Source organism: Theropithecus gelada, chromosome 2 (genome assembly GCF_003255815.1).
Source record: "Theropithecus gelada isolate Dixy chromosome 2, Tgel_1.0, whole genome shotgun sequence".
Taxonomy (NCBI): domain Eukaryota; kingdom Metazoa; phylum Chordata; class Mammalia; order Primates; family Cercopithecidae; genus Theropithecus; species Theropithecus gelada.
In genome coordinates, this window is record NC_037669.1 from 82,573,944 (window position 1) to 82,599,709 (window position 25,766).

Consider the following 25,766-nt stretch of genomic DNA (forward strand, 5'->3'; position numbering starts at 1 on the left):
AAGGACGGCACTATTAGAAAAACAGATTAAATCTTTATCCTGGCAATGAGTCTAATAAATTAATCATTGTTGTGAATTTAAGAAGGTGTAGCAGGCCGGGCACGGTGAGCCACCGCGCCAGGCCTGATCAAGAGGCTTTCCACTTCCTCAACCTAAGGAGTAAGTCTTTCATGCTGCTTCTAGGAGAAAAAGTACAAGAAAAGCAAGACTTCCTCGTTGCCTTCTCTTTAAAAAGCAATAGCCGATGAACATGTCTTGGAGCGCTCTCGCCTTGATAGAATTAAAGATCTTCAGAATAACCTAGCGTGGTGCTCGAAGCGTCTCGCCTTAGCTCATTAGGATGCCACAGTTTCTCGGCCCACAAGTCGGCTTTTAACCACTTTTCTCCGCAAAAGGCCGGGCCGGTCTTCACGCGTTAACTAACGCAAGCGTCTGGCCCCATGTGTGAGACGTCTAAGTTCATGGCATCAGGGAATCCCCATCGCGCGTACCGTAATAGAAGAGGGCGAGGTTCCTCACCTAACCCATAATGCTCAGCTCGCCTTTCCGGAAGCAAGTACTATCACCCCGACAATGCCTTTATCCGAGCGGAAGCGTCTCGCCCTGAGTCTGATTGGAAGTGACGAAGCGAGGTATTGTGGGACTTTGTCCGTCGCCCAGTACGCATGTGCCCCAGCCGGCGGAGCCACGTCCAGACGGTGGCGTCGTCGAGAAATGCACGTCAGCGAAACTGGCCAATCCCCTGAGCGCGCAAGCGCAGTGGCTTGGGCGCACCGGAAGCGCAGGGGGATGGGGCGGCGGTGACGCGATTCTGTCCGCGTTGGAGGGGCCGGGCCGCTGCTGGAGTCGCCGCGGCCGCCGCGTGACGTGGCACAGCCAGATCCTAAAGGCTAGAGCCGGAGCTGCCGCGCCAGTCGCCTCCAGGTCCTCTACCGGCTTATTCCTGTGCCGGAGCTTCATCAGCACAGCGGCCAGCGAGACGTGCCTGCCTCCCCCTTTCTTCCTCCGCTCTTTCTCTTCCCTCTCTTTTAGTTTGCCTGGGAGCTTGAAAGGAGAAAGCACGGGGTCGCCCCAAACCCCTTCTGCTTCTGCCCATCACAAGTGCCACTACCGCCATGGGCCTCACTATCTCCTCCCTCTTCTCCCGACTATTTGGCAAGAAGCAGATGCGCATTTTGATGGGTGAGTGAAGGGCTGCGAGTCGAGGCGGGACCTGGGAAAGGCAGGATCTCCACAATTCAGGTGGCCTCTGGGCCTGTTTTTCTCTCCGCCCGCCGTGGTGGGGGAGGGGCGCCGGGTCGGGGGTCGGGAGGAATTCTTAAGGGGGAACAATGGAGCGGAGGGTGAGCGATCCCTCCCCAGATCTGTTGCCAGACGAGGCAGGGACAGGGCTTTGGGCAAGGTTTCTTCTTTCTGGACTTGACTTTTCCCCCTTGATCTTATTGAAAGCTGGACAACATTAGGCAGAGATGTGGGGAAAGCCAACTCTGGGAAGCAAACACTTGGCGAGGCCCTTTCTGGGGGTGCGATCTGCATACCTTCTTGCCCGGGTGTGGACAGCCGTCAGGAGGGAGGCAGAGCCACTCCAGCCTTTTCCTTCCCCCTCTGCGCTTCGTGTACAGTCCCTGCACACTCCGTTGGTATGTGAGCCAGCGGCCACCCGGAGCCTGGAGTCGCCCGGGGCAGGAAGTTGCGGTGGCCAGGGAGCACCCAAGGTTTCCTAAGAGTCTGGAGTCCTTCAGCGTCCACTTTGCTAAACTTGGCCTTGCGCTGGATTCCTTTTCAAGTTTTTCCCTCCTTGTTAATCTCATTCTCCGAAAACCAAGCTTATCTTCTATTTCTTTGGCTATTTTCAAAAACTTTAAATGTGTTTGGTTTGTTCTCCTAGGTTTTCAAACTTATTTAGCCGGCTTAAAGTCTAATGCAAAAAAAATTAGAAACGAATTTTTAAAAAATACCTGATAAATTTTCAGTAACTGAACTGAACATCATGACGCTGAATTTTAAGGTAGCATTGTTAAATAGTAACTACAATTTTTTAAAATTTCTTTTTAGAAAATTGACTTTTAAAAAACTGCTTTTTAGGGGGCGTGTTTTTGCTCAGCTAAGGGAGAAGGGCTGTCAGTTGGCTGATGTAAGCAACCGCTCCTGGTTACTGTGACCAGCCTACATCACAGCTGAGCTCCATGGACTAGAATAACGCTGAAAGAAGCCCCTCTAACTTTGAACGTTGAAACTTGTTGGTTCATTAGCTTGTGTTCTACCAGAGGAGGTTTTATTTTCTTTCTTCCTTTCTTTCCTTTTCTTTCTTTCGACGGAGTTTTGCTTTTGTCACCCAGGCTGGAGTGCAGTGGTGCAATCTCCGCTCACTGCAACCTCCACCTCCCGGGTTCAAGAGATTCTCCTGCCTCAGCCTCCCAAATAGCTGGGATTACAGGCATGCAACACTACGCCCGGCTAATTTTTTGTATTATTAGTAGAGACGGGGGTTTCACCATGTTGGCCAGTCTGGTCTCGAACTCCTGACCTCAGGTGATCCACCCACCCGGGCCTCCCAGAGTACTGGGATTACAGGCGTGAACCACCATGCCGGGCCGGAGGTTTTATTTTCGAACTGTACTACCATCGAAAGCTTTCAAACACAAGCTTCTGTAATATTTCAAGGTATATAAAGAGCAACAGTATATACATTGGCTCGTTTAATTTTCTTCTTAACTCAGCGTATTTACATTTTGTGAAACAATTGTTTATGATTCATAAAGTGTTTTCTTTTTCAAAGTTTCTTAGATTTCCTTTGTCAAGAGAACAGAATTATTTTAGGAGGGCAAGCATATTTAAGTTAAGACTGAAAGTTGGCAGTCTGAAAAAGGATCGGAAGTTAATGGGAGGACTTTGGACTGCGATAAATGAATTTCCAGCCTGTTCTTTAAAGAGATTTAACAATATATGGTTGTGTTCCAGAACACGTAGTATATTGGTCTTTTTACTTAAGATTTATTGTAAATAAATTGCTATTTTTCGTTTCCTTAGTCTTTTGTGATTGATGAAAGTATCAGAGGGGCGAGGAAGATAGAAGTATGCTAGATTTGAAGAAAATGGGAGAGAAAAAATATTGAAGTTTCTGCATTTGTGCGGAGGATTTAGGAGTTACTTGTTTTGAATGTTTAACTCAGGCATGCTATTGTTTTGCACTTTAATTTTGGGATAATCAGTTTTCCTTGACTAAAAACACTTCAGTCACAAGATCAACATTTATGGTAACTCATCAAAGGAGGTATCAACGTACGAGGAAGATATGTGCATGAACAGGGAAAAAGGTGGTTTGGAAGTTTGATAATTCTTAATTTTTCTGTCTGGCTTTATGAGTGACTGACCGCAAAAATAATAGATCACTTTTTTTTTTCTACCCCATTCAACTGTTGGAATTATTGGTTAATGTTTTACATTAGTGTGCTTCTTTTTTCTTTATAAAGCTTAGATAAGATTCATGCCCTCCTGAGTCAGACTTTTTTCAGACTTTACCATTTTAAAGTATAAAGGAGATAGGAGTTAGCTGATGTCTCGGGTTTGCCAAACTACTGTGGAGAAGTTTTAAATTTAATTCCTACACCTGCTGTTCTTCCAAAAGTTAAAGTAACTTTAAAAGATGTTGGAAGTCAGCTTGTAGTTAACTGTAATTAAAAAACCAACACAGTGTATCAAATTTAACATAATCTGGACTATTGATTGACAGAAATTATGTACTAGTTATAAGGGGAAGTTACGCAAGTGATGGTATTGCCCATGCTACTTGAGTTAGAAAGCAGCATAGACTCACACCTATAATCCCAGCACTTTGGGAGGCCAGGTTGGGAGGATTGCATTGAGGCCAGGAGTTTTTGACCAGCCTGGTCAATTTAGCAAGACCCCATCTCTATTTGAAAAAAAATAAAAATAAAGCAATAGCTTCTGTATTTAATTTAATTTAATTTTTTTTTTTTTTTTGAGATGGAGTTTCACTCTTGTCTGCCAGGCTGGAGTGCCGTATGGCACGATTTAGGCTCACTGCAACCTCTGCCTCCTGAGTATCTGGGATTACAAGCGCCTGCCACCAAGCCCCGCTAATGTTTGTGTTTTTAGTAGAGATGGGGTTTCACCATGTTGGCCAGGCTAGTCACAAACTCCTGACCTCAGGTGATCCACCCGCCTTGGCCTCCCAAAGTGCTGGAATTACAAACATGAGCCATCACACCCGGCCAGCTTCTGTATTTTGTATATATTTTTAAAATTATGTTTTTTTCCTTTGAGTAGCTGAGACAACAAGGACATGCCATTCGACCTGCCTGGCTAATTTTTGAAATTTTTTGTAGCAAGAAGGTCTCACTATCTTGCCTATTCTTGGGCTGAAGCGATCCCCCCACCTTGGCCTCGAAAAGTGCTGGTGTTACAGGGTGAGCCACTGAGCCTGGCTGCATTGTCCTGTTTTAAGTCTGGTTTCTGTATCTTGATCCATGATAAGATGTAATGTTGTTAAGTGAATCCTTAAATTATGTATATATCCAAAAATACTAATGTGTTCTGCAGAGGAATTATTAATTCTGATCTCTTTACTTTGAACTTTCCAGTCCTTGCCTGTAGAACAGCTGAAAAAGTGTTAGTTTTTAAAAGCTTGTTGATACCAGTGTAGTGTAGTATGCCAGTGTAGTTCTGTATTGTCTTGAATGTGACTGTGGTTTTGGGGGTCTAGAGATGTTCGGGAGAAAGGATCCTATATTTGTCACTTTAAAAAATATTACCAAGCTAAAGAATGGTGTTTTATATTTGTTTCTTAGCATATTTTGCAAATCCATCTATTTATGTAATTTTTTTCCTCCTGATTCTAAAAGTAGTATATGTTCCTTCTGTTACATTTAGAAAACAGGTAAAAGAATAAAGTGATAATTACCTATCTGTAATTCCACTATTCTGTCATATTTACTCTCAGCCTTATTTTTATTTTTATTTTTTGAGACAGGGTTTTGCTCTGTCAACCATACTCTGGGGCACATACAGGTGGCATGATCATAGCTCACTGTAGCCTTGAACTCCTGGATTCAAGCGATCCCTCCTACCTTAGGCTCTGGAGTAGCTAGGACTACAGGCACCACTATGCCCAGCTAATTTTTAAATTATTTTGTAGAAAATGGGGGTCTTGTTCTGTTGCCTAGCTGATCTCAAACTCCTGGACTCAAGAGAGCCTCCTGCCTCAACCTCCCAAAGTGCTGGGATTACAGGTGTAAGCCACCACACCTGGTACGTGCTCAGTCAGCCTTTTAAGAGGAAGTTTTTGTTCCTCTAAAATTGTAGTTGTGATATTTAGTTTTGTGTCCTCTCTTTTTGATTTAGCTTATTACAAGCATTTTCTGAGATTATTGGTTGAACATATAACTGCCAAACTTTGTAAAAACAGGCTCTTCTCATTATGTGAATATAGGAAATGGAAAAGGCAAAAATCCTGTTCATGCCACTGGTTGATAGGTACAGCCATCCTTAGATGCACCCTTTTGCATTATTACAGTAATGCAATAGGCTGTAAGAAACTTTGATAATTTGCTGCTAATTAACTGATAAAAATGCAGATGTTTCTCATCTGTGCATAGAAGCAGAACTTAAGTTCACATTTTTCCATATACCTGGTGGCCTCAGTTTCAGTTTGGATGGTCAAGCCTCTGATGAATTCGATAAAATATATTTGAGACAAAGTCTCAGTGTGTCACCCAGCCTCGAGTGCAGTGGTGCAATCTCCCTTCCCTGCAACCTCCACCTCCCGGGTTCAAGCAATCCTCCTGCCTCAGTCTCGAGTAGCTGGCATTACAGGCCCCTGCCACCATGCCTGGCTGATTTTCATATTTTTAGTAGAGATAGGGTTTCACTATATTGGTCAAGCTGGTCTGGAACTCCTGACCTCAGGTGATCCACCTGCCTCACTCTCCCAAAATGCTGGGATTACAGGCGTGAGTCACTGTGCCCAACCAATACATTAAGATACAGTATGTCCACCAGAAAAACCTAAAGTCAGGATGGCAGTATGTAAATAGTATTTGAGGTTTCTGGCATCAGAACTAGGGTTTGTTGGTTCTGGCTTTTTAGAAATTTTTTTTTTAAATTGAGATATAATACATATACCATAAAATTTACCCTGTTAAAGTGTACAGTTCTGTGGGTTTTAGTATATGTATTGACAAAGTTGTGTAACCATCACCATTGTCTAATTCCAGAATTTTTCATCATCCCTCAAAAAACCTGATACCCATTAGTAGTAATTCCCATTCCCCCTTCTTCCCATCTTCTGGCAGCCAGTAATCTCTTTTCTGTTTCTATGGGTTAATCTATTCCAGACACTTCATTTAATGGAATCATGATTTATGGCCTCTTATGTCTGGCTTTTTTCACTTGGCATGATGTTTTGAAAGTTCATTCATAGTGGACGGGCGCAGTGGCTCACGCCTGTAATCCCAGCACTTTGGGAGGCCGAGGCGGGCAGATCACGAAGTCAGGAGTTAGAGACCAGCCTGTACAACATAGTGAAACCCTGTCTATTCTAAAAATACAAAAATTAGCTGGGTGTGGTGGCAGGCACCTGCTACTCAGGAGGCCGAGGCACGAGAATCCCTTGAACCCAGGAGGCAGAGGTTGCAGTGAGCTGAGATTGTGCCATTGCATTCCAGCCTAGGCGACAGAGTGAGACTCTGTCTCAAAAAAAAAAAAAAAAAAAAAAAGGAAAAGAAAAGAAAAAAATTCATTCATATTATAGCGTATATTAGTCCTTCATTCTTCTCATTTTTTCCCTTTTCATAAAATTCACATAAGCATCTCATTTCTTTTGATGGCCAAATAGTAATTACATTGTATGGATAAACCACATTTTATTTATTCATTCATCAGTTGATGAAAATTAGGTCATTTCCACTTTCTAGCTCTTCAACATTTATGAACAAGTTTTTGTGTGGGCATGTGTTTTAAATTCTTTGATAAATACTTAGGAGCGGAATTGTGTCATGGTAACTGTCTTGAACATTTTGAGGACCTGACAAACGTTTCCATTTTACATCCTCATTTACATCCCACTAGCAATGTATGAGGGTTCTAATTTCTCTGCAAGACTTAGGTTTTTAAATATCTGTTCTTTTTCTGTGATTATGGGGGACATTTCTGGACATTAAATGTCTCATCTGTAAAATGAAAGGTTATTGTGAGGATTAAATTCCAAAAATGTATGGAATCACCTAGTACTATGCTTAGAATGCAGTAAATATTCAATTTTAAATTATTGTTTAAAATTATTATGCAGCGTGGGCACCATGGCAAGACTTCATCTCTACAAAAAAATTTTAAACATTAGCTGGGCATGGTGGCGTGCTCCTGTAGTCCCAGCTACTGGGGAGGCTGAGGTGAGAGGATTGCTGGAGCCTAGAAGTTTGAGGCTACAGTGTTTGCACTACTGCATTCCAGTCTGGGTGACAGATCGAGACCCTGTCTCAAAAAAAAAATGTATATATATACACACACACACACACACACTTAAAATAATGAAGGTATATTTCAAACTTGTAGATAATTTGAAAGATAAAGGAAAACATGAAAAATCTTTTTATCCATCTGAAAATACTCTTTTGTCTTTCCAGTCTTACTCCTTTCTGCAATATTTTTTTTCTCCCTCAAAGTTGAGATCATTGGATCTAACTTTTTTTTTTTTCCTTTTTTTGAGACGGAGTCTTGCTTTGTCGCCCAGGCTAGAGTGCAGTGGTGCTATCTCGGCTCACTGCAGACCCTGCCTCCCGGGTTCAAGCCATTTTCCTGCCTCAAGCCTCCCGAGTAGCTGGGATTACAGGCGCCTGCCACCGTGCCCAGCTAATTTTTTTATTTTTTAGTAGAGACGGGGTTTCACCATCTTGGGCAGCTGGTCTCGAACTCCTGACCTTATGATCCACCTACCTCGGCCTCCCAAAGTGCTGGGATTTCAGGCATGAGACGCCGTGCCTGGCCGGATCTAACTTCTTTAATTTAAAATATAAGTATTTCTTGCTGCCCTAATTATGGGCAAAGGTTTGTTTTATGGGGATTTTTTTGTTTGTTTTTCTGAGACCGAGTCTTGCTCTGTTGCCCAGGCTGGAGTGCAGTGGCGCCGTCTGGGCTCACTGCAACCTCCACCTCCCGGGTTCAAGCTATTCTCCTGCCTCAGCCTCCCAAGTAGCTGGGATTACAGGTACCCACCACCATGCCTAGCTAATTTTTGTATTTTTAGTAGAGATGAGTTTCACCATGTTGGCCAGGCTGGTTGCAAACTGCTGACCGTGTGATCCGCCCACTTCAGCCTCCCACAGTGTTGGGATTACAGGCGTGAGCCACGGCGCCTGGACTTGTTTGAGACGGGGTCTTGCTCTGTTGTTCAGGCTGAGGTGCAGTGGTGCGATCATGACTCACTGCAGACTCGATCCCCTGGGCTGAAGGGATCCTCCTTCTTCAGCTTCCCATGTAGCTGGGAATATAGATGCACACCACCCTAATTTTTTGTTTGACACAGGGTCTCAACTTTGTTGCTCAGGCTGAAGCACAGTGGTGTGGTCACAGCTCACTGCAGCCTTGACCTCCTGGGGTCAAGTGATCCTCCCATCTCAGCCTCCCCCAGTAGCTGGGACTTCAGGCATGTGCCATTACACCTGGCCAAATTTTTTTTTTTTTTTTTGAGATGTAGTTTTGCTCTTGTTGCCCAGGTTGGAGTGTAATGGCGCGATCTCGGCTCACTGCGACCTCCGCCTCTCAGGTTCAAGGGCTCCTCCTGCCTCAGCCTCCCGAGTAGCTGGGATTACTGGCATGCGCCACCACACCCAGCTAATTTTGTATTTTTAGTAGAGACGGGGTTTCTCCATGTTGGTCAGGCTGGTCTCAAACTCCTGACTTCAGGCGATCCACCTGCCTTGGCCTCCCAAAGTGCTGGGATTACAGGTATGAGCCACCATGCCCCACTCACACCTGGCAAAGTTTTGTATTTTTTGTAGAGACAGGGTTTTGCCATGTTGCCCAGGCTGGTCACAAACTCCTGAGCTCAGGCGATCCACCTGCCTCAGCCTTCCAACGTGCTGGGATTACAGGTGTGAGCCACCATGCACAGCTTCCCAGCTAATTTAATTTTTCTTTTTTTAAAAGATGGATCTCGCTCTGTTGACCAGGCTGGTTTCAAACTCCTGGGCTCAAGCGATCTGCCTGCCTCCGCCTCCCAAAGTGCTAGGATTACAGGCGTGAGTGACTGCCTGGCCAGCAAAGATTTCTGAGGTAGTTTTCCTGCTATATTAACACTTTGGTCAAAGTGCAGGTCTAGTTAAGGAGAACAAGTATTATTCCAGTACATCTTTCAATACAGTTGCTTGTTTCTGGACACGAAGGGGAGGGAGGACATTGCTGGGCTATACAGATTAGTCTTATCTCGGCTAGTTGAAAATTGGTAATAGTTTTCATTTTGTGGAGAAATTTCACTGCCAAATATTGCACCATTAAGGAAATACATAAGAAATGACTAAAGTGGCTCGAAGTTGTTGGACCAATATGTTTTTGAGTAAAGAACTGTAAGTTTTAAGTGACGACGGTATATGTTTAATTTGTGCATTAAAGCTTAGAAATAGCTTTTTAAAAAACTCTTAGTTTGCATTTATATAGCATTGTTATTTTTGATACAACTGCATAAGATACATTCTGTGTTGCTGTGAGCCATTAAACTGTTGTCTTGTAATTTATATTTAGAAAATAATTTGTGGATGCTTAAAAGTCACTGTGGGCAAATTATTTTTCCCCTGGAATTCTGGGGTGACCTAGAAATGGTTGCATGATTTTGTAAACACTTCCCTTTTTGAAAAAGTAAAATGAGTATATAAAATACTATATATTTAAAGCCCTCAAGGAGTCATCTTCAAAAAGATATATCAGGAAATGTAAACAGCCCAACATTTTAATAAAAAAAAAAAATCTACTTGGACATTTTTTTTTCTCTTTTCATAAAAGTAATACATGTTTTTTGGGTAAAAAAAATTCCTATCAGTAGAGGAGCAAGGAAACTATTAATTATTCATACAAGCACATATAAAACCTATTAAAAGAAAATTTGGAGTACCTACATGCTTTTGTATAATTTAAAATAATATAATCATGATTTGTCTTGGATTTCTTCCATTCTTTGTCAATATTTTTGGATTTACTTTTTTTTTTTGAGACCGAGTTCCGCTCTTGTTGCCCAGGCTGGAGTGCAATGGCATGATCTTGGCTCACTGCAACATTCGCCTCCTGGGTTCAGGCGATTCTCCTGCCTCAGCCTCCAGAGTAGCTGGGATTACAGGCATGTGCCACCACATCCAGCTAATTTTTGTATTTTTAGTAGAGACAGGGTTTCACCATGTTGGCCAGGCTGGTCTCAAACTCCTGACCTCAGGTGATCCACCCGCCACAGCCTCCCAAAGTGCTGGGATTACAGGCATGAGCCATGGCGCCAGGCCTTACATTGTTTTTAATTGGCAGTCTGAGGTCCAGTTGGACCTCTGGTGATAACTGGCAGGTACCATAGTTTTGTGTGTGTGCGTGTGTGTGTGTTTCCTAATCAGCGTCTGTTTCATTTCTGACTTGGCTGAATCATATTTGAACTTAAAGGTTAATTTTGGTTAACTTAAAAATCTGATGCTTTCAACAGACAGCTTTGTTGAACCATTTAAAGATCCAGTTGTTTTTTGCCACCCCCCCCTCTTTGTTTTATATCTTGTTACTAAAGATGCCAAACTTAATAGCTCCTTTTTATGTATTTTTTAGAATTATGTTTTCTGATCTTTTTGATACTGTTCCATACTCAAAAAATAAAACACTTGTGTAACAGTTGGCTTTTATTATTATGCTCATGAATGAGGGCTTGATGTGGGCTGATCACACTGACTAGTATTTGGGAAGAAATAAACCTGTATCCCAGTACGAAGTGGGGAACAGGGTTTTACAGGAGAAAGGAATAAAAGGCTTGAGTCTCCAAAAAGAATGTAAAGTTATTGTTGGTAGGGTACAGAGCAGAAAGGGTTGTTAAGAGGGTGGAAGGAATCGGAATTGCCTGTAGCCTTCAATTCTGTTTTGGACTAACTGATAAAAGATAGACTTACTTGCATAGGAATGTAAATTAGATAAGTGAGATAATTTCAGCTCTTTTTTTAACTTACTAGCATTGCTTTTATGTGCTAAGTCATGCTTTGATTTAAATATTAAGAAAGTGTCCTTGCTTAAATCAATACTCAATTGAATTGATATAAAAATCTGTGATAAATCCAGGCAGCCAGATACGATATCCTAAGAACAATGATAAATTCAATGAGGTTATTAGATATTGATCTTTCATTTGTGAGGGCTTTAACAAACACTGCAGAATATTCAGGTTTTGAGAGATTCATACTTACAAGCATTTAATTTGTTCTTCACTGTCACCCTAATAAAGAGGTATAGCCTCTTGTTCTAGTGTGGATTTTTTTTCACAAGCAAACACATTCCTCCCTACTTGTACTTCTGCCTCAAATGAATCATTTTAAGAATTTAGGTCGGGCACAGTGGCTCACACCTGTAATCCCAGCAGTTTGGGAGGCTGTGGTGGGCAGATCAAGACCAGCTTGGCCAACATGGTGAAACCCCGTCTCTACTGAAAATACAAATTAGCTGGGGTGTGGTGGCACGTGCCTGTAATCCCAGTTATTCGGGAAGCTGAGGTAGGAGAATTGCTTGAACCTGGGACATGGAGGTTGCAGTGAGCTGAGATCATGCCATTGCACTCCAGCCTTGGTGACAGAGTGATACTCTGTCTCAACAACAACAACAACAATAGAAGGTCACTAGAACATAGTTACACCACTAGGACATAGTTATACCAGTGTATTTTTACCGCTTAGCATCAAAATCTGTTACCCAAATTGTACTCTGTAAATAAGAGAAAATATTTTTACAAATCTTAAGATAATTCTTTATTCAGTTTTGTGTTCTCTGAATCAACTTCTAATCTGTGTTTTAAAAAATGGTAGTATGGCTGGGCACGGTGGCTCACGCTTGTAATCCCAGCACTTTGGGAGGCCCAGACTGGCAGATCACTTGAGGCCAGGAGTTTGAGACCATCCTGGCCAACATGGTGAAACCCCATCTCTACTAAAAATACAAAAATTAGCTGGGCGTGGTGCTGGGCGCCTGGACAACAGAGCAAGAGTATGTCCCCCCCGCCTTTGCCCCCCCCCGCAAAAATGCTGGTAATTCATAGAATAAAGTCTTGAATTGGAAGAGATCTTAGATGATCTGATCCAGTCCCTTTATTTATGGCTAATTTCTCTTTCCTCAGTGTCCTAAAGTCACTCAACTAGTTTGTGGCAAAGCTAGAGATTAGAGCCTAAGTCAGCTATATACTCGTTTCCTTTTACTAGTACATGCTGTCTCTCTTAGTCTAGAAAGAAGAATGGAAAGGCTTTCTGTAGGAAGTGTTGCCTTTGGGAATCAGAAATAAGATCATTTCATTTAGACAACTTCTACTTTTGACTTATATTGTAAAATTATTTCTTGGAGTGTGCTTTTGGTCTGGATTTTAAATCTATAATGTCTTCTTCTAGTTGGATTGGATGCTGCTGGCAAGACAACCATTCTGTATAAACTGAAGTTAGGGGAGATAGTCACCACCATTCCTACTATTGGTAAGAAAGTTTACAGATGACTTTATATCATGATGATATGTTGTAAAGTGAAATATATACAGTCTCGTTTTGAGACTGTCTTTTTGTTAAGCATGTTGATTATCCTAGAAGTACTTTTAAAACAGGCCGGGTGTGGTGGCTCATGCCTGTAATCCCAGCACTTTGGGAGGCCGAGGTGGGTGGATCGCTTGAGTCCAGGAGTTCAAGACCAGCCTGCATAACATATTGAGTCCTTGTCTCTGTTGATGTTTAGGTTTAAATATTTTTTTTTTAATAAAAAGAAGTACTTTTAAAACACTAAGAAAATTCCACAATAAAAGGTTTTATTTTCTTAATGACGCCGCACAGCGGTCATTTTTGTTTTTCTTTGTAGGTTTTAACGTGGAAACAGTAGAATATAAGAACATTTGTTTCACAGTATGGGATGTTGGTGGTCAAGATAGAATTAGGCCTCTCTGGAAGCATTACTTCCAGAATACCCAGGTAAGGGATACTATATGTTTTTATAACTTTTCTCTGTGGGTTTCATGCTCTAAAGTTTATGTTAGTATCTAGTATTTACTTGGATATTGGTGTTTACTATGAGTTGGCATTTGTCTTATCACCACTTCCACATTCTTCAGTGGACTCTCACTTATGCCTCGAAGGCTAACTTATATAGGGTGGAAGAGTTGTAAAGCAATTACGGTAAGTGTTTGGAAGATGGGGTGGGTGCTGGTGTACTTCTCAAGAATGAATTAGGTCTCTTATCCATAGTTCTTTGCTTTCCATCTCAGTTTAGAAAGTAAGGTCTGTATAAACTGTCATTGTAGTTTCTGATGAATGTAAGACAATTGATAGTCCTTTGTTTAGCTCAGTTACTTGTTTACTTTATTAAATACATTAAGGTCAGTTCGCTGCATTGATTTGTAAGATATTTTTATATTGCCACATAGTGTGTATATATAGTACTGGCATGGAAGAGACTTTAGTGAGTGATCCTATAGAACAAGAGTTCTCAAATTTGGGGGTGGCACGTAAGAGTCACATGGGGAACTTTAAAAATCCCAAGACCTGGATCATCCCCTAGACCACTTGAATCAGAATCTCAGGGGATAATCCAGGTACAGTAGTGTTTCTTAAACTGTAATATGCATATCAATCACTTGGGTATTTGTTAAAAATACACATTAATTCCGTAGGTCCTGGCTAAGGCCTGAGATTCTGTATTTCTAGCAAGTTCTTGGGTTGTGCTGATACTACTGGTCTGGTATCTTACACAACAACACTATTGACATTTTGGGCTGGGTTATTCTTTGTTGTTGGGTATGGGGAGGGCTCTCTATGCATTGTAGGTTGTTTAGTGGCATCCTTGTCCTCTACCCACTAGGTGGCAATAGCAGTTCCCCTCAATTAGCAGCCAGAAATCTCTCCACACCTGCAAAATATCCCGTGGGGCAAAACTGTCCCCTGCTGAGAACCACCGTTCTAATCTAACTCTCTTACATATGAGGAAACTGAAACTTGTAATGACTTACCCAAGACGGGAGAGTTTCTTCTTACTCTTCCTTTGTTTAACCTGGTCCCACCTCAATTGTTTTTTCTACCACCCAAGGAATTTGTCAGTTTTTGTTTACTACTTGGTAATTATTTTTTAAGTGGATATCACTGCCACTTTATATGTTTAAGATTTGCAATGTCATCTTGTTATCCAGCTCTTAAAATATTGCATACAAGTGGGGTTTATTGCCATCAGGTGGCAGTGAATACCTTAGGTGAGTGGCTGGGACAACCAGGTTTACATAGTATGTCAAATAAGTGGTATACTTTTTTATTTAAAAATGAGAATGTTTAGGCCAGGTGCAGTGGCTCACGCCTGTAATCCCAGCACTTTAGGAGGCTGAGGCGGGCAGATCACGAGGTCAGGAGTTCAGGACCAGCCTGACCAACACAGTGAAACCCTGTCTTTACTAAAAATACAAAAATTAGCCAGGCATGGTGGCGTGCACCTGTAATCCCAGCTACTCAGGAGGCTGAGGCAGGAGAATTGCTTGAACCCGGGAGGTGGAGGTTGTGGTGAGCCGAGGTTGCACCATTGTACTCCAGCCTGGGTGACTGGGTGACAGAGCGTGATTCTGTCTCAAAAAAAAAAAAACAAAACAAAACAAAAAAAGAATGTTTATGGTCATCAGTATACAGCTAGGACTAGAAAAGATATTTGATACAGAGGCACATGCTTTAAAAAGCTTCATTATGGAAAATGTTAAATACAAGGTGAACATTGCTTATCCGAAATTCTTGGGACCAGAAACCACTGTTTCTGATCTCAAAATTTTGGAATATTTGCATTGTACCCAGTTGAGCATCCTAAATCCAGAAATCCAAAATCTGATATACTGCAGGGAGTTTTTCCTTTGTCACGTTGGTGCTCAGAAAGTTTTGCATTTGGATTTTTGGATTAAGGAAACTCAATCTGTATACATAAAAATAGAGAGAATAGCATAATAAACTCACATGTATATATTATGCAGCTTCAGTTAACAGGGTATAACCAGTGCTATGTTATTTGATATTCATCTCTAATATGCTCTACCCTCTGGACTGTTTTTTAATTTTTTTTTGAGATGGAGTTCTCGTTCTGTCATTCAGGCTAGAGTGCAGCGGTGCAATCTTGGCTCACTGCAGCCTCCGCCTCCCGGGTTCAAGTGATTCTCCTGCCTCAGCCTCCCAAGTAGCTGGGACTTCAGGCATGCGCCACCACACCTGGCTAATTTTGTATTTTTAGTAGAGATGGGGTTTCACCATGTTAGCCAGGCTGGTCTTGATCTCCTGACCTCATGTGATCCCCCTGCCTAGGCCTCCCAAAGTGCTGGGATTACAGGCATGAGCTACCACATCTGGCCAATATATTTTGAAGAGTTAGATATGAAGTAAAACCTTGCTAATCCTTAAGCCTAATAATTCTTGACCAAGGGTAACCCTGGGTTTATCCCTAGATTTCTTTAGAATGCTTTGTAATTTACTTTGCGTTCTTAATTTGAGATTAGACCCAATTCTGGCCTCTTTGGACCACCTTAGAATTAAAAGTCCAAGTACTACTTCCCAGGGAGTTCATGCTAGCTGGGGAAAGCTTTATGTGTTACCTGATAGAATCAAAGCTGAGCTCTTAGCTTGCATTCCCAGCATTACTGATCAGTTCTTCTAGCTATAAAATTTAAAAGAAACTATAGCTTTAACCATGTTTCTAACCTATACTAACAAACCATGGCATAGTGTGTAGTAAATTCCTCTTATTAGATAATTCCAACTAATTTGCCATTCTAAATAATTAAGCAAATATTTGGCTTTTAAAATAATCTCATAGCAGCTGGGCTTATCTGTAGAATCCTAGCTTTTCTTCATTCTTGATTCTAGGCTGTTCCAGGAAGAAAATAATTAGGGATTAATTCCTAAAATAATTCTCCTTCTCAATGTTACTTTGGGACTGATAGCATTATTTGCGTTTTAAAACAAATAAAGGCTGGGTGCAGTAGCTCATGCCTGTATTCTCAGCACTTTGGGAGGCTGAGGCGGGAGGATCGCTTGAGCTCAGGAGTTTGAGGCCAGCCTGGGGAACATAGCAAGACCCTGTCTTTACATCAAAAAAAAAAAAAAAAAAACAAAAACAATAAAAATGGAAAGTTAGTAGTCAAGATAAAATTAGGTCCCTTTTAAGGGCATTACCTCTTGTAAAGGATAGGTTTCAGGACCGGGTACTATGGCTTGCACCTGAAACACCAACACTTTGGGAGGCCATAACAGGAGGATCACTTGAGGCCAGTAATAGTTCAAGACTAGTCCAGGCAACAGAGTGAAACCCTGTCTCTACCAAAAAAAAAATAATAATAATAAAAAAATTACCTGGGCATGGTGGCATACTCCTGTAGTCCCAGCTATTACTTGAGAGGCTGAGGTGGGAGGACCACCTGAACACAGGAGGTGGAGGCCCAAGTGAGCTATGATTGTGCCTCTGTACTCCAGCCTGGGGGACAAAAGGAGACCTTGCCTGTTTTTTGAAAAATATGGAAGGTTTGGTTCTAAAAAGGAATAGCTTTTGAAATATGGAAAGGAAGAGACAGATTTGGTAAATAAATGCCTGTGATAAGCCAAGCACAATGATAGCTCTTTTCTCTTTGACTGCATTTAATCTTTAACAAGCTTATGACGTTAGTAGTATTTTTATTTTATTTAGACAAGGCATACTCAAGGATTAGGTAATATTATAACAAGTAGTGTAAGATTTGAATTTGAGTCTGTCTTTCCAAGCATCAAACATTATTTTTTGTTTTTGAGATGGGGTCTTTCTCTGTTGCCCAGGCTAGAGTGCAGTGGCACTATCGTGGCTCAGTGCAGCTTCAGTCAACCTCCTGGGCTCAAGTGATCCTCCCTTCTCAGCTTTCTAAGTAGTTAGGACTATAGACACGTGCCACTACGCCCTACTAAAATTTTAATTTTTTTCGTAGAGACAGTGTCTTACTCTGCCCAGGCTGATCTTGAACTCCTGACCTCACGTGATCCTCCCACCTCAGCCTCCCAAAGTGGTGGGATTAGAGGTGCCATGCCAGCCAAAAGGTTTTTCAAAGGATAGATATTTAAAGTGATGGTTTTCCAGGTGGTGTAGATGCAGTGTAAAATAAGATAAAAAAGTTATCGGCCGGGCGCGGTGGCTCACACCTGTAATCCCAGCACTTTGGGAGGCCGAGGCAGGTGGAACATGAGGTCAGGGGATCAAGACCATCCTGGCGAACACGGTGAAACCCCGTCTCTACTGAAAATACAAAAAAATTAGCCGGGCGTGGTGGCAGGCACCTATAGTCCCAGCTTCTAGGGAGGCCGAGGCAGGAGAATGGCATTAATCCGGGAGGCGGCGGAGCTTGCAGTGAGCGGAGATCGCGCCACTGCACTCCAGCCTGGGTGACAGAGCGAGACTCCGTCTCAAAAAAAAAAAAAAAAAAAAAAAAATTAAGTTATGGTTTCCAACAGAGATAAAGGAAATGGACTTATAATTTGCTAAAACAAAGGAAATTGTCGTTAAGTGGATGTAAAATAAGTGTTAGATACCCCTGGAGAGCCCAGTACTGTGATAATCCTGAGAGGTAAATAGAAAATGATGTAGGATGGGGCTGGGCACGGTGGCTCATACCTGTAATCCCAGCACTTTGGGAGGCCAAGGCAGGTGGATCACCTGAGGTCAAGAGTTCAAGACCAACCTGGCCAACATAGTAAAATCCCGTCTCTACTAAAAATACAAAAATTAGCCAGGTGTAATGGTGGCCACCTGTAATCCCAGCTACTCAGGAGGCTGAGGCAGAATTGCTTAAACCTGGGAGGAGGGGTTTGCAGTGAGCTGAGATGGCACCACTGAACTCCAGCCTGGGCAACAGAGCGAGACTCTCTCAAAAAAAAAAAAGATGTAGTATAGTCCTTTGCCCTCCGTGAATGTAATCTAGTTACTTTTTTTTTTTTTGAGATGTAGTTTGCCCTTGTCGCCCAGGCTGGAGTGCAATGGCACAATCTCGGCTCACTGCAGCCTCCGCCTGCCGAGTAGCTGGGATTACAGGCATGCCACCATGCCTGGCTAATTTTTGTATATTTAGTAGAGATGAGGTTTCACCAGGCTTGTCTCAAACTCCTAATCTCAGGTGATCCACCTGCCTCGGCCTCCCAGAATAGTGGGATTACAGGTGAAAGCCACCGCACCCAGCCTAGTTACTTAAATAAATCAGTAGTACAAGACAATCTGTGATAAGTGACATGATCAAAAGTACTTTCGGGGTCAGGGTTTATCTTTTTTCTTTTTTATTATTTTTATTATTTTATTATTTTTATTTTTGCTCCCTTTTTCTAGCTGAAAATTCTGTAATTTCCCATTTGAAAGTTTTTAGAAAAAGAGTTCAACTAATTGCTTCCTAATTCCTTCCATTTCTCTTGTAGTATAGAATTCTAATAATGGGCCAGGTGCCATGGCTCATGCCTGTAATCCCAACACTTTGGGAGGCCCAGATGGGTGGATCACTTGAGTCCAGGAGTTTAAGACCACATGGGCAACATGGTGAAACCCCATCTCTACAAAAAATAGAAAAATTAGCCAGGTGTGGTGGCACGCACCTGTAGTCCCAGCCACTTGGGAGGCTGAGGCGGGAGGATCATTTGAGCCCAGGAGGTCAAGGCTGCAGTGAGCCAAGATTACGCCACTGTGCTCCTAGGCAACAGAGTTGAGACCCTGTCTGAAAAGAAGGTAATATTTATATCTCTGAGAATTGATACTACCTTCTTTTTTTTTTAAAGAATGTCTTAATCAAGTAAATCTTTCTCTCTCTCTCTCTCTTCCTCTTTCCCTCCCTCCCTCCCTTCCTTCCTCTTTCTTCTTTTCAAGAGATACGGTTTTGCCATATTGTCCTGGCTGGCCTCAAACGGCTGGGCTCCAATGATTCTCCTGCCTTGGCTTCCCAAAGTGCTGGGATTACAGGAGTGAGCCACTGCGCCCAATCTTGGAGTTTTCTTGCTATCTTTTTCTTAAGATGTCCTCCTGATTCTAGAGTTGGCAGGCAGCATTCTGGAGCAAGTTAATTTTTTCCTTCCATGATAAAGCAGATAAAAACTGTAGTGCACCCACTCCCGCTATCCCACCCCCCTTTTATTACACTCTGTACATGCCTTTGATACAATAAGCTAATTCAGTTAGTAAATTCATGGTTTTATTTGTTTGTTTGTTTTTTGAAATAGGGGCTCGCTCTGCCACCCAGGCTGCAGTGCAGTGGCGTGATCTCAGCCCCCTGCAACCTCCATCTCTTGGGCTCAAGTGATCCCTCCCACCTCAGTCTCTCAGATAGCTGGGACTACAGGAGTGCACCACCACGCCTGGCTAATTTTTGTATTTTTTTGTAGAGATAGGCTCTCGCCATGTTGCCCAGGCTGGTCTCCAAATCCTGAGTTCAAGCGATTTCAGGCCTGATCCCTTGACTGCCTTGGCCTCCCAAAGTGCTGGGATTACAGGATGAGCCACCATGCCTGGCCAAATTCACAATTCTTTAGGATCCTTGATTTGTTATTTTTCTTTTTGTTCCTACTTTGTGGCTATTTTGGTACCTGCACTTAAATGTGAGAGTACAGAGGGAAGAGGGGAAAACAGATACAATTTATTCTTAGGGTAGTTGAGAAAAGTAGTTAATTGGTGAAGAATAAAAAGTTTTTAGATTTGAAATAGCACTAATAAATTAAACTTAGAAATAGTTCTCAAATAAGCTTTTAGCATTACAGCTTTAAGTTCTTACTTTTAATGAGATATTTTCTTCCTAATGTCTAACCATTGGTACCATTTTGCTGCCTACACTTCTGTTTCATATAGAGAATGTCATTTAACTGTTAAAATTTACTGAAACAATTTTTCCCCAGGGTCTTATTTTTGTGGTAGACAGCAATGATCGTGAAAGAATTCAGGAAGTAGCAGATGAGCTGCAGAAAATGGTAAGAATATACTTTAAATTTATTATTATGATTAGTTTACACAAGTGGATTTGGGGGGCTAGAAATAAACTTAAGAAACTCTATTATCCACAGGTTCTTAATGTACTTCAAAATCTCTTATAGAGCATTTTGAAAAACACATGGAAGAGTACTTCAGTAAATTGGGAGGAAGGGCAGAGCAGCTTGCTTTTTTTTTTTTTTTTTTTTTTTTTTTTAGAATGCCTCATGGGTAATCTTGATGCCTATCTCTGGCTGAGGATATCTGATTTAGCTCAGTCCCTTATTTTACAGGTACCAAATCTATAGTGCTGTAGCAGTTTTGACCCTAGGAATCTTGATTCAAATGTTTTGTTCCCAAGGTCATCGGTTCCATTTTCTCTATGCTGTGCCAATAATTATTTCAGAAATGTTTTTTAATAGTAACCATTTAAGGATAAGGAATTTCTTCTGAAAGTAGAGACAAACGTTTGGTTCACAGTGGCATTTTGCAGCCTTGCCATATATTGGATTTCATGTGTTTGTGGTGTTAAATGTACTAAATGGAGGAAGACTGCTGAGAATCCTTGTCATGATTTTAAACTTGTAGCCATAAAATATTTACTGAAATGAAATTTTAATTATCATTCATTCCTCCTAAGACTAGAGGGCAGTTTGTAAAACCGTTGTGCCAGTATATGTGTAACTAAGTCATTGTTGGATTTTTGCCTGAGTCAAATGTCACCAGCTTTCCCTCTTAAAAAAAAAAAAAAAAAGAAAAACTTTGTTAAGACGTACTTCACATACTATAAATGTTATCCTTTTAAAATGTGCATATCAGTGGCTTTTAGTATACAGAGTTGTACAACCGTCACCACAATCTAATACTAGAAAATTTTCATCACCCCCAAAGAAATCTTGGAACCATCAGTAGTCACTCCCATTTCCTTCCTCCTACACCACACTCCCAGCCTCTGACAGCCACTAATTACTCTGTCTCTATACAGTCACCTATTCTGGACATTCATAGAAATGAAAACATACAATGTGTTCTTTTGTGACTGACTTTTTTCACTTAGCGTAATTTTTCAGGGTTCATCTATATTGTATCATGCACCAGTACAACTTCTGTTCTTGGTACTTTTTTTTGTATTTTTCATGATACTGCCAACGCCCAGATAATTGTGTTATTGTCCCACTGTTGTTGGAAAGGATAGAAGTCTGAAAAGAATCATCATCTAAGTACTTCTGCTGCTAAGTACCATAAGATCCTACCATAAACATTTTATTCCCATATGTGTTTCTTGCCCTTATCAGTCCTGACAATGGGTGATCATGAAGGCTGAATGATGAGTGATTTGCTTTAATGGGGTATAGAATGATTGACCTGAAAAACAGTTCTGTCTTACTTGAAGGCATATGATTGTTTGCTCTGGATTTAAAAACTGAAGGATATGAGACTTCAGTTGTAAGAGTGAACTTTGTGTAGAGAAATTAGGTTAATGTTTAATAGTGTATTTAATGCTGAGTAAAGCATATATAGGAAGACAGTTAGTTTCAAAACTCAGATTCCGGTTGGTAGTTGCTAATGCCTTACCTTTTATTTCCAGCTTCTGGTAGATGAGTTGAGAGATGCAGTGCTACTGCTTTTTGCAAACAAACAAGATTTGCCAAATGCTATGGCCATCAGTGAAATGACAGATAAACTAGGGCTTCAGTCTCTTCGTAACAGAACAGTAAGTATTTGGAGGTTGATATTAACCTCTTGACTATTAAGACTTACTAGGATAGTTGTGTAAGCTAGTATTCAGTTTAAACATTTATTATCTCCTTTGGACAAATAATAAGCACATCATTTATTTAAAAATATGGTAATAAACTTTAAATACCTTTATTTCATTTTTGTAAAGATACAGAAAACTGCTGTAGAATAGGTCTAAAGATTATTGATAGTCTATTTTTTCTTTTTTTTTTTTGAAGGGGGAGGTGGAAGGAATGGAAAGAAGATTATTGATAGTCTTAATTTTAATTTTGTATCTTTTAAATAACCCTACAGCAAATATTTTGAAATCTGGCTCTCTTACTAAGGATCCAGTAATGTTTGTTTGTTTGTTTCAAAAGTGGAGATGGGGGGCTGGGCACTGTGGCTTATGCTTGTAATCCAACACTTTGGGAGGCCTAGGCGGGCGGATCATCTGAGATCGGGAGTTCGAGACCAGCCTGACCAACATGGAGAAACCCTGTCTCTACTAAACATACACAATTAGCCGGGTGTGGTGGCACACACCTGTAATCCCAGCTACTCCAGAAGGCTGAGGCAGGAGAATCACTTGAACCCGGGAGGTGAAGGTTGCAGTGAGTCGCGATCGTGCCACTGCACTCCAGCTTGGGCAACAAGAGCGAAATTCGGTCTCAAAAAAAGTGTAGATGGGGTCTCACTTTGTTGCTAGGCTGGTCTTGAACTCCTGGACTCAGGCAATCCTCCCACTATCTCAGCCTACCAAAGCGCTGGGATTCCAGCCATGGTGCCCAGCCTTGTCTGCTTGTTAACAGCTTATGGAGGAGACCAGGTACCACGGCTCACACCTGCAATCCCAACACTTTGGGAAGCCAAGGCAGGAGGATTGCTTGAGGCCAGGAGTTCGAAACCAGCCCAGGCAACAAAGTGAAACCCTATCTCTACAAAAATAAAAATTAGCTGTGTGTGGTGGCATGCGCCTTTAGTCCCAGTTACTTGGGAGGCTGAGGTGGGAGGACTGTTCGAACCCAGAAGTTGGAGGCTGCGGAGAGCTGTGATTGTGCCCATTGCACCCCAGCCTGGGTGACAGAGCAAGACTGTTTCTTTAAAAAAAAAAAAATTATACTTCTCTAAAATTGCTTGTTATTTTAGATCAGTGATTCAGTGATGGAGATAAATTATCAGAAACTTAGTGTCATAGGCTTTTTACAGTAGTTTTGCATTAACCTGTAAATAAGGCAAATACTATGGCTGTGGTAAAAAATGAAACAACAAAGAACCTATTGCAGGCTGGGCGCAGTGGCTCACGCCTATAATCCCAGCACTTTGGGAGGCCTAGGCGGGTGGATCACGAGGTCAGGAATTCAAGATCAGCATGGCCAAGATAATGAAACCCCGTCTCTACTAAAAACTACAAAAAAAATGAGGTGTGGTGGCAGGCATCTTCAATCCCAGCTACTCTGGAGGCTGAGGCAGGAGCATCACTTGAACCTGGGCGGCAGAGGTTGCAATGAGCCAAGATCGTGCCACTGCACTCCAGCCTGGGTGACAGAGCGAGACTCCGTCTCAAAAAAAGAAAAAGAAAAAGAACCTGTTGCCTGTTTGAGGTATCTCAGGCTGATGTGAAGAACATAAACTGGGCCAGGTGTGGTGGCTCACACCTACCTGTAATCCCAGCACTTTAGAAGGGGAAGGTGGGCGGATCACTTGAGACCAGGAGTTTGAGACCAGCCTGGGCAAACATGGTAAAACCCTGTCTCTACTAAAAATACAAAAATTAGCTGGGCGTGGTGGTGCATGCCTGTAACCCCAGCTACTTGTGAGGCTGAAGGCACGAGAATGTCTTGAGCCTGTGAGGCAGAGGTTGTAGTGAACTGAGATTATGCCACTGCACTCCAGCCTGGGCAACAGAGTGAGTACTCTGCCTCAAAACAATCAATCAATCAGTAAATAAGCAAGCAACACTAACTGTAAATGATACAAGTTTTCCATGCTGTGAAGGTATGAATTTGAGCCTTTCCCCAGCCTCCTAGGTTACTGAGATATGGTAGTCAAATAATTGGCAACATGGTATACCTGCAGTGGCCTTGCAGCGTTAAACTGGTCAAAAAAATTAATAAAAGTAAACTATATCTTAAATGTAAATTGTCTTCTAGGTTTTTTTTTTTTTTGATACTTTCACACAGTTAATAGAGATAAGATTCATTACCATCTAAAAACAAGAACTTTTTGGAATGCATGAGACTAAAGATAGTGAAATTATCTGAAAAGCCTGCCTTTAAAATATCAACAAACCCTACTCTTTCAAAAATTGCCTCTTTGAGTTTAGTTTTATGGGAAACGAGAGTTATAAAAACCGATGGATAGTTTATTAGTTACTAATTTCCCCATGATTTCTCTTTTCAGATTAAGTGGTAGAAAGTTTACTAAAAGGGAACCAAAAACTAGTACTGAAAAAAAAACCTGAATGACTGAGGGGGGAAAATCTGGTCTAAATATAATGAATAGGTAGAAGTAGCTTGATTGATTGATTGATTGATTGATTGAGACGGAGTCTCACTCTGTCGCCCAGGCTGGAGTGCAGTGGCACAACCTCAGCTCACTGCAACCTCCAGAATAGGTAGAAGCAGCTTTATTTTTTAAAAAATAATCTAAAAAGGTAGAGACAAGGTCTCACTATGTTGCCCAGGCTGGTCTCGAACTACTAGCTCGCGGATCACTAGCTCAAGTGATCCTCCCATCTGCGCCTCCCAAAGTGCTGGGATTTATAGGTGCGAGCCACCACACCCAGCCATAAGTAGCTTTAAATATGGTAGAGTTTTGTGAGAAGCAAGAGGTGTGAGAAGACTCTTAAGTTTGATTAAGACAGTTTAAACACTGGTGTTAAATATTAACTTTGTTAATGAAGTATTTTCTTGTCTTGTCTTTACAGTGGTATGTTCAAGCCACTTGTGCAACACAAGGAACTGGTCTGTATGAAGGACTTGACTGGCTGTCAAATGAGCTTTCAAAACGTTAAATGAAACTGGATATCTAACCAAGGACATGTTTGATAAAATTGGCCTAGGCTTGTTACAACAAAATTAGTTTGTATCTTGGTTATTAAACAGTATCTGGGACTCGTTTGGGCAGAATATTATTTTGTTGCCAATTATTGTTTACCAAGTATAATGTTGCTATTTAGCAATTGTGCTTGGTTTTAAAGAAATTCTCCTTGGGAAAAAAAGTATCCTTTTTAAATTTTACTTCCCATAAGTGTAAATGCCTGGACATAGCTATTGTGAAACCTTTAAATAAATTGGTTTGAGTGCTTTTTAAGCCCCAGATAAATAATGTTTTAAAGTTATCCCCTTGCTACTTTACTGATACCTTTATCATTCCTGAGACAGTCTGCTAATTTAAAAATGTAGCATTCCATTTGTATTTATTTCTCTCTCTTGCCAAAAAGATTTTCTAATACTACTTGTACCAGCCACAGAAAGATCCAAAACACTACTCAGCTCTCTTGCACTGAGGAAATTTTTTCCCCCTACATTGACTCCTGGCCTACATCAGCTAAACTTATACCTTGGTGGGGTTTGGATTTGATAGCTAATTAGTTCTGTGCTGGCTGCAAAGAATTGAGGTTTAGATGGTTTTTAATACTCAGCAGATTGTCTTCCTTTATATTGTGTCTTTTTTATGTTGCATGTTGCTTTTGTTATCAGCCTGATTTTTTGCTCAGTATATGAGAGTTCTGCTGATGTTTTGTTTATTGAGCAGACATATCTTCATTAAGAGTTTTTGGAAAACTCATCAAATTTGATGAATACATTTTCTGCATAACCCATTTGGAATTATTCCTAATAAAATGATAAAATATGTAA

The 25,766-nt window shown here is 41.4% G+C and overlaps 1 protein-coding gene across 2 annotated transcripts; it reads left to right on the forward strand.

Moving 5' to 3' along the window:
- Window positions 1–748: 748 nt before the first annotated feature.
- ARF4 (ADP ribosylation factor 4) lies at window positions 749–25,766 on the forward strand. 2 transcript variants are annotated; one of them, XM_025377545.1, is made up of 7 exons: window positions 749–924; window positions 1,033–1,182; window positions 12,621–12,701; window positions 13,075–13,184; window positions 20,115–20,186; window positions 21,773–21,898; window positions 24,833–25,766. In XM_025377545.1, exons 2-7 carry the CDS (start codon window positions 1,116–1,118, stop codon window positions 24,917–24,919), a joined length of 543 nt encoding a protein of 180 aa, XP_025233330.1. In that variant the 5' UTR covers window positions 749–924; window positions 1,033–1,115; the 3' UTR covers window positions 24,920–25,766. The 2 variants fall into 2 exon arrangements, with proteins under 2 accessions (XP_025233330.1, XP_025233331.1); XM_025377546.1 differs by having other exon boundaries at window positions 776–1,182; window positions 21,773–21,902.

What these genes read in the sequence shown, in the direction of transcription:
- ARF4 (XM_025377545.1), top strand. Translation starts at nt 1,116, where the DNA reads ATGGGCCTCACTATCTCCTCCCTCTTCTCCCGACTATTTGGCAAGAAG. An exon ending in ATTACTTCCAGAATACCCAG is followed by an intron (nt 13,185 to 20,114) that starts GTAAGGGATACT and finishes ATTTTTCCCCAG; the next exon opens with GGTCTTATTTTTGTGGTAGA. An exon ending in AGTCTCTTCGTAACAGAACA is followed by an intron (nt 21,899 to 24,832) that starts GTAAGTATTTGG and finishes TTGTCTTTACAG; the next exon opens with TGGTATGTTCAAGCCACTTG.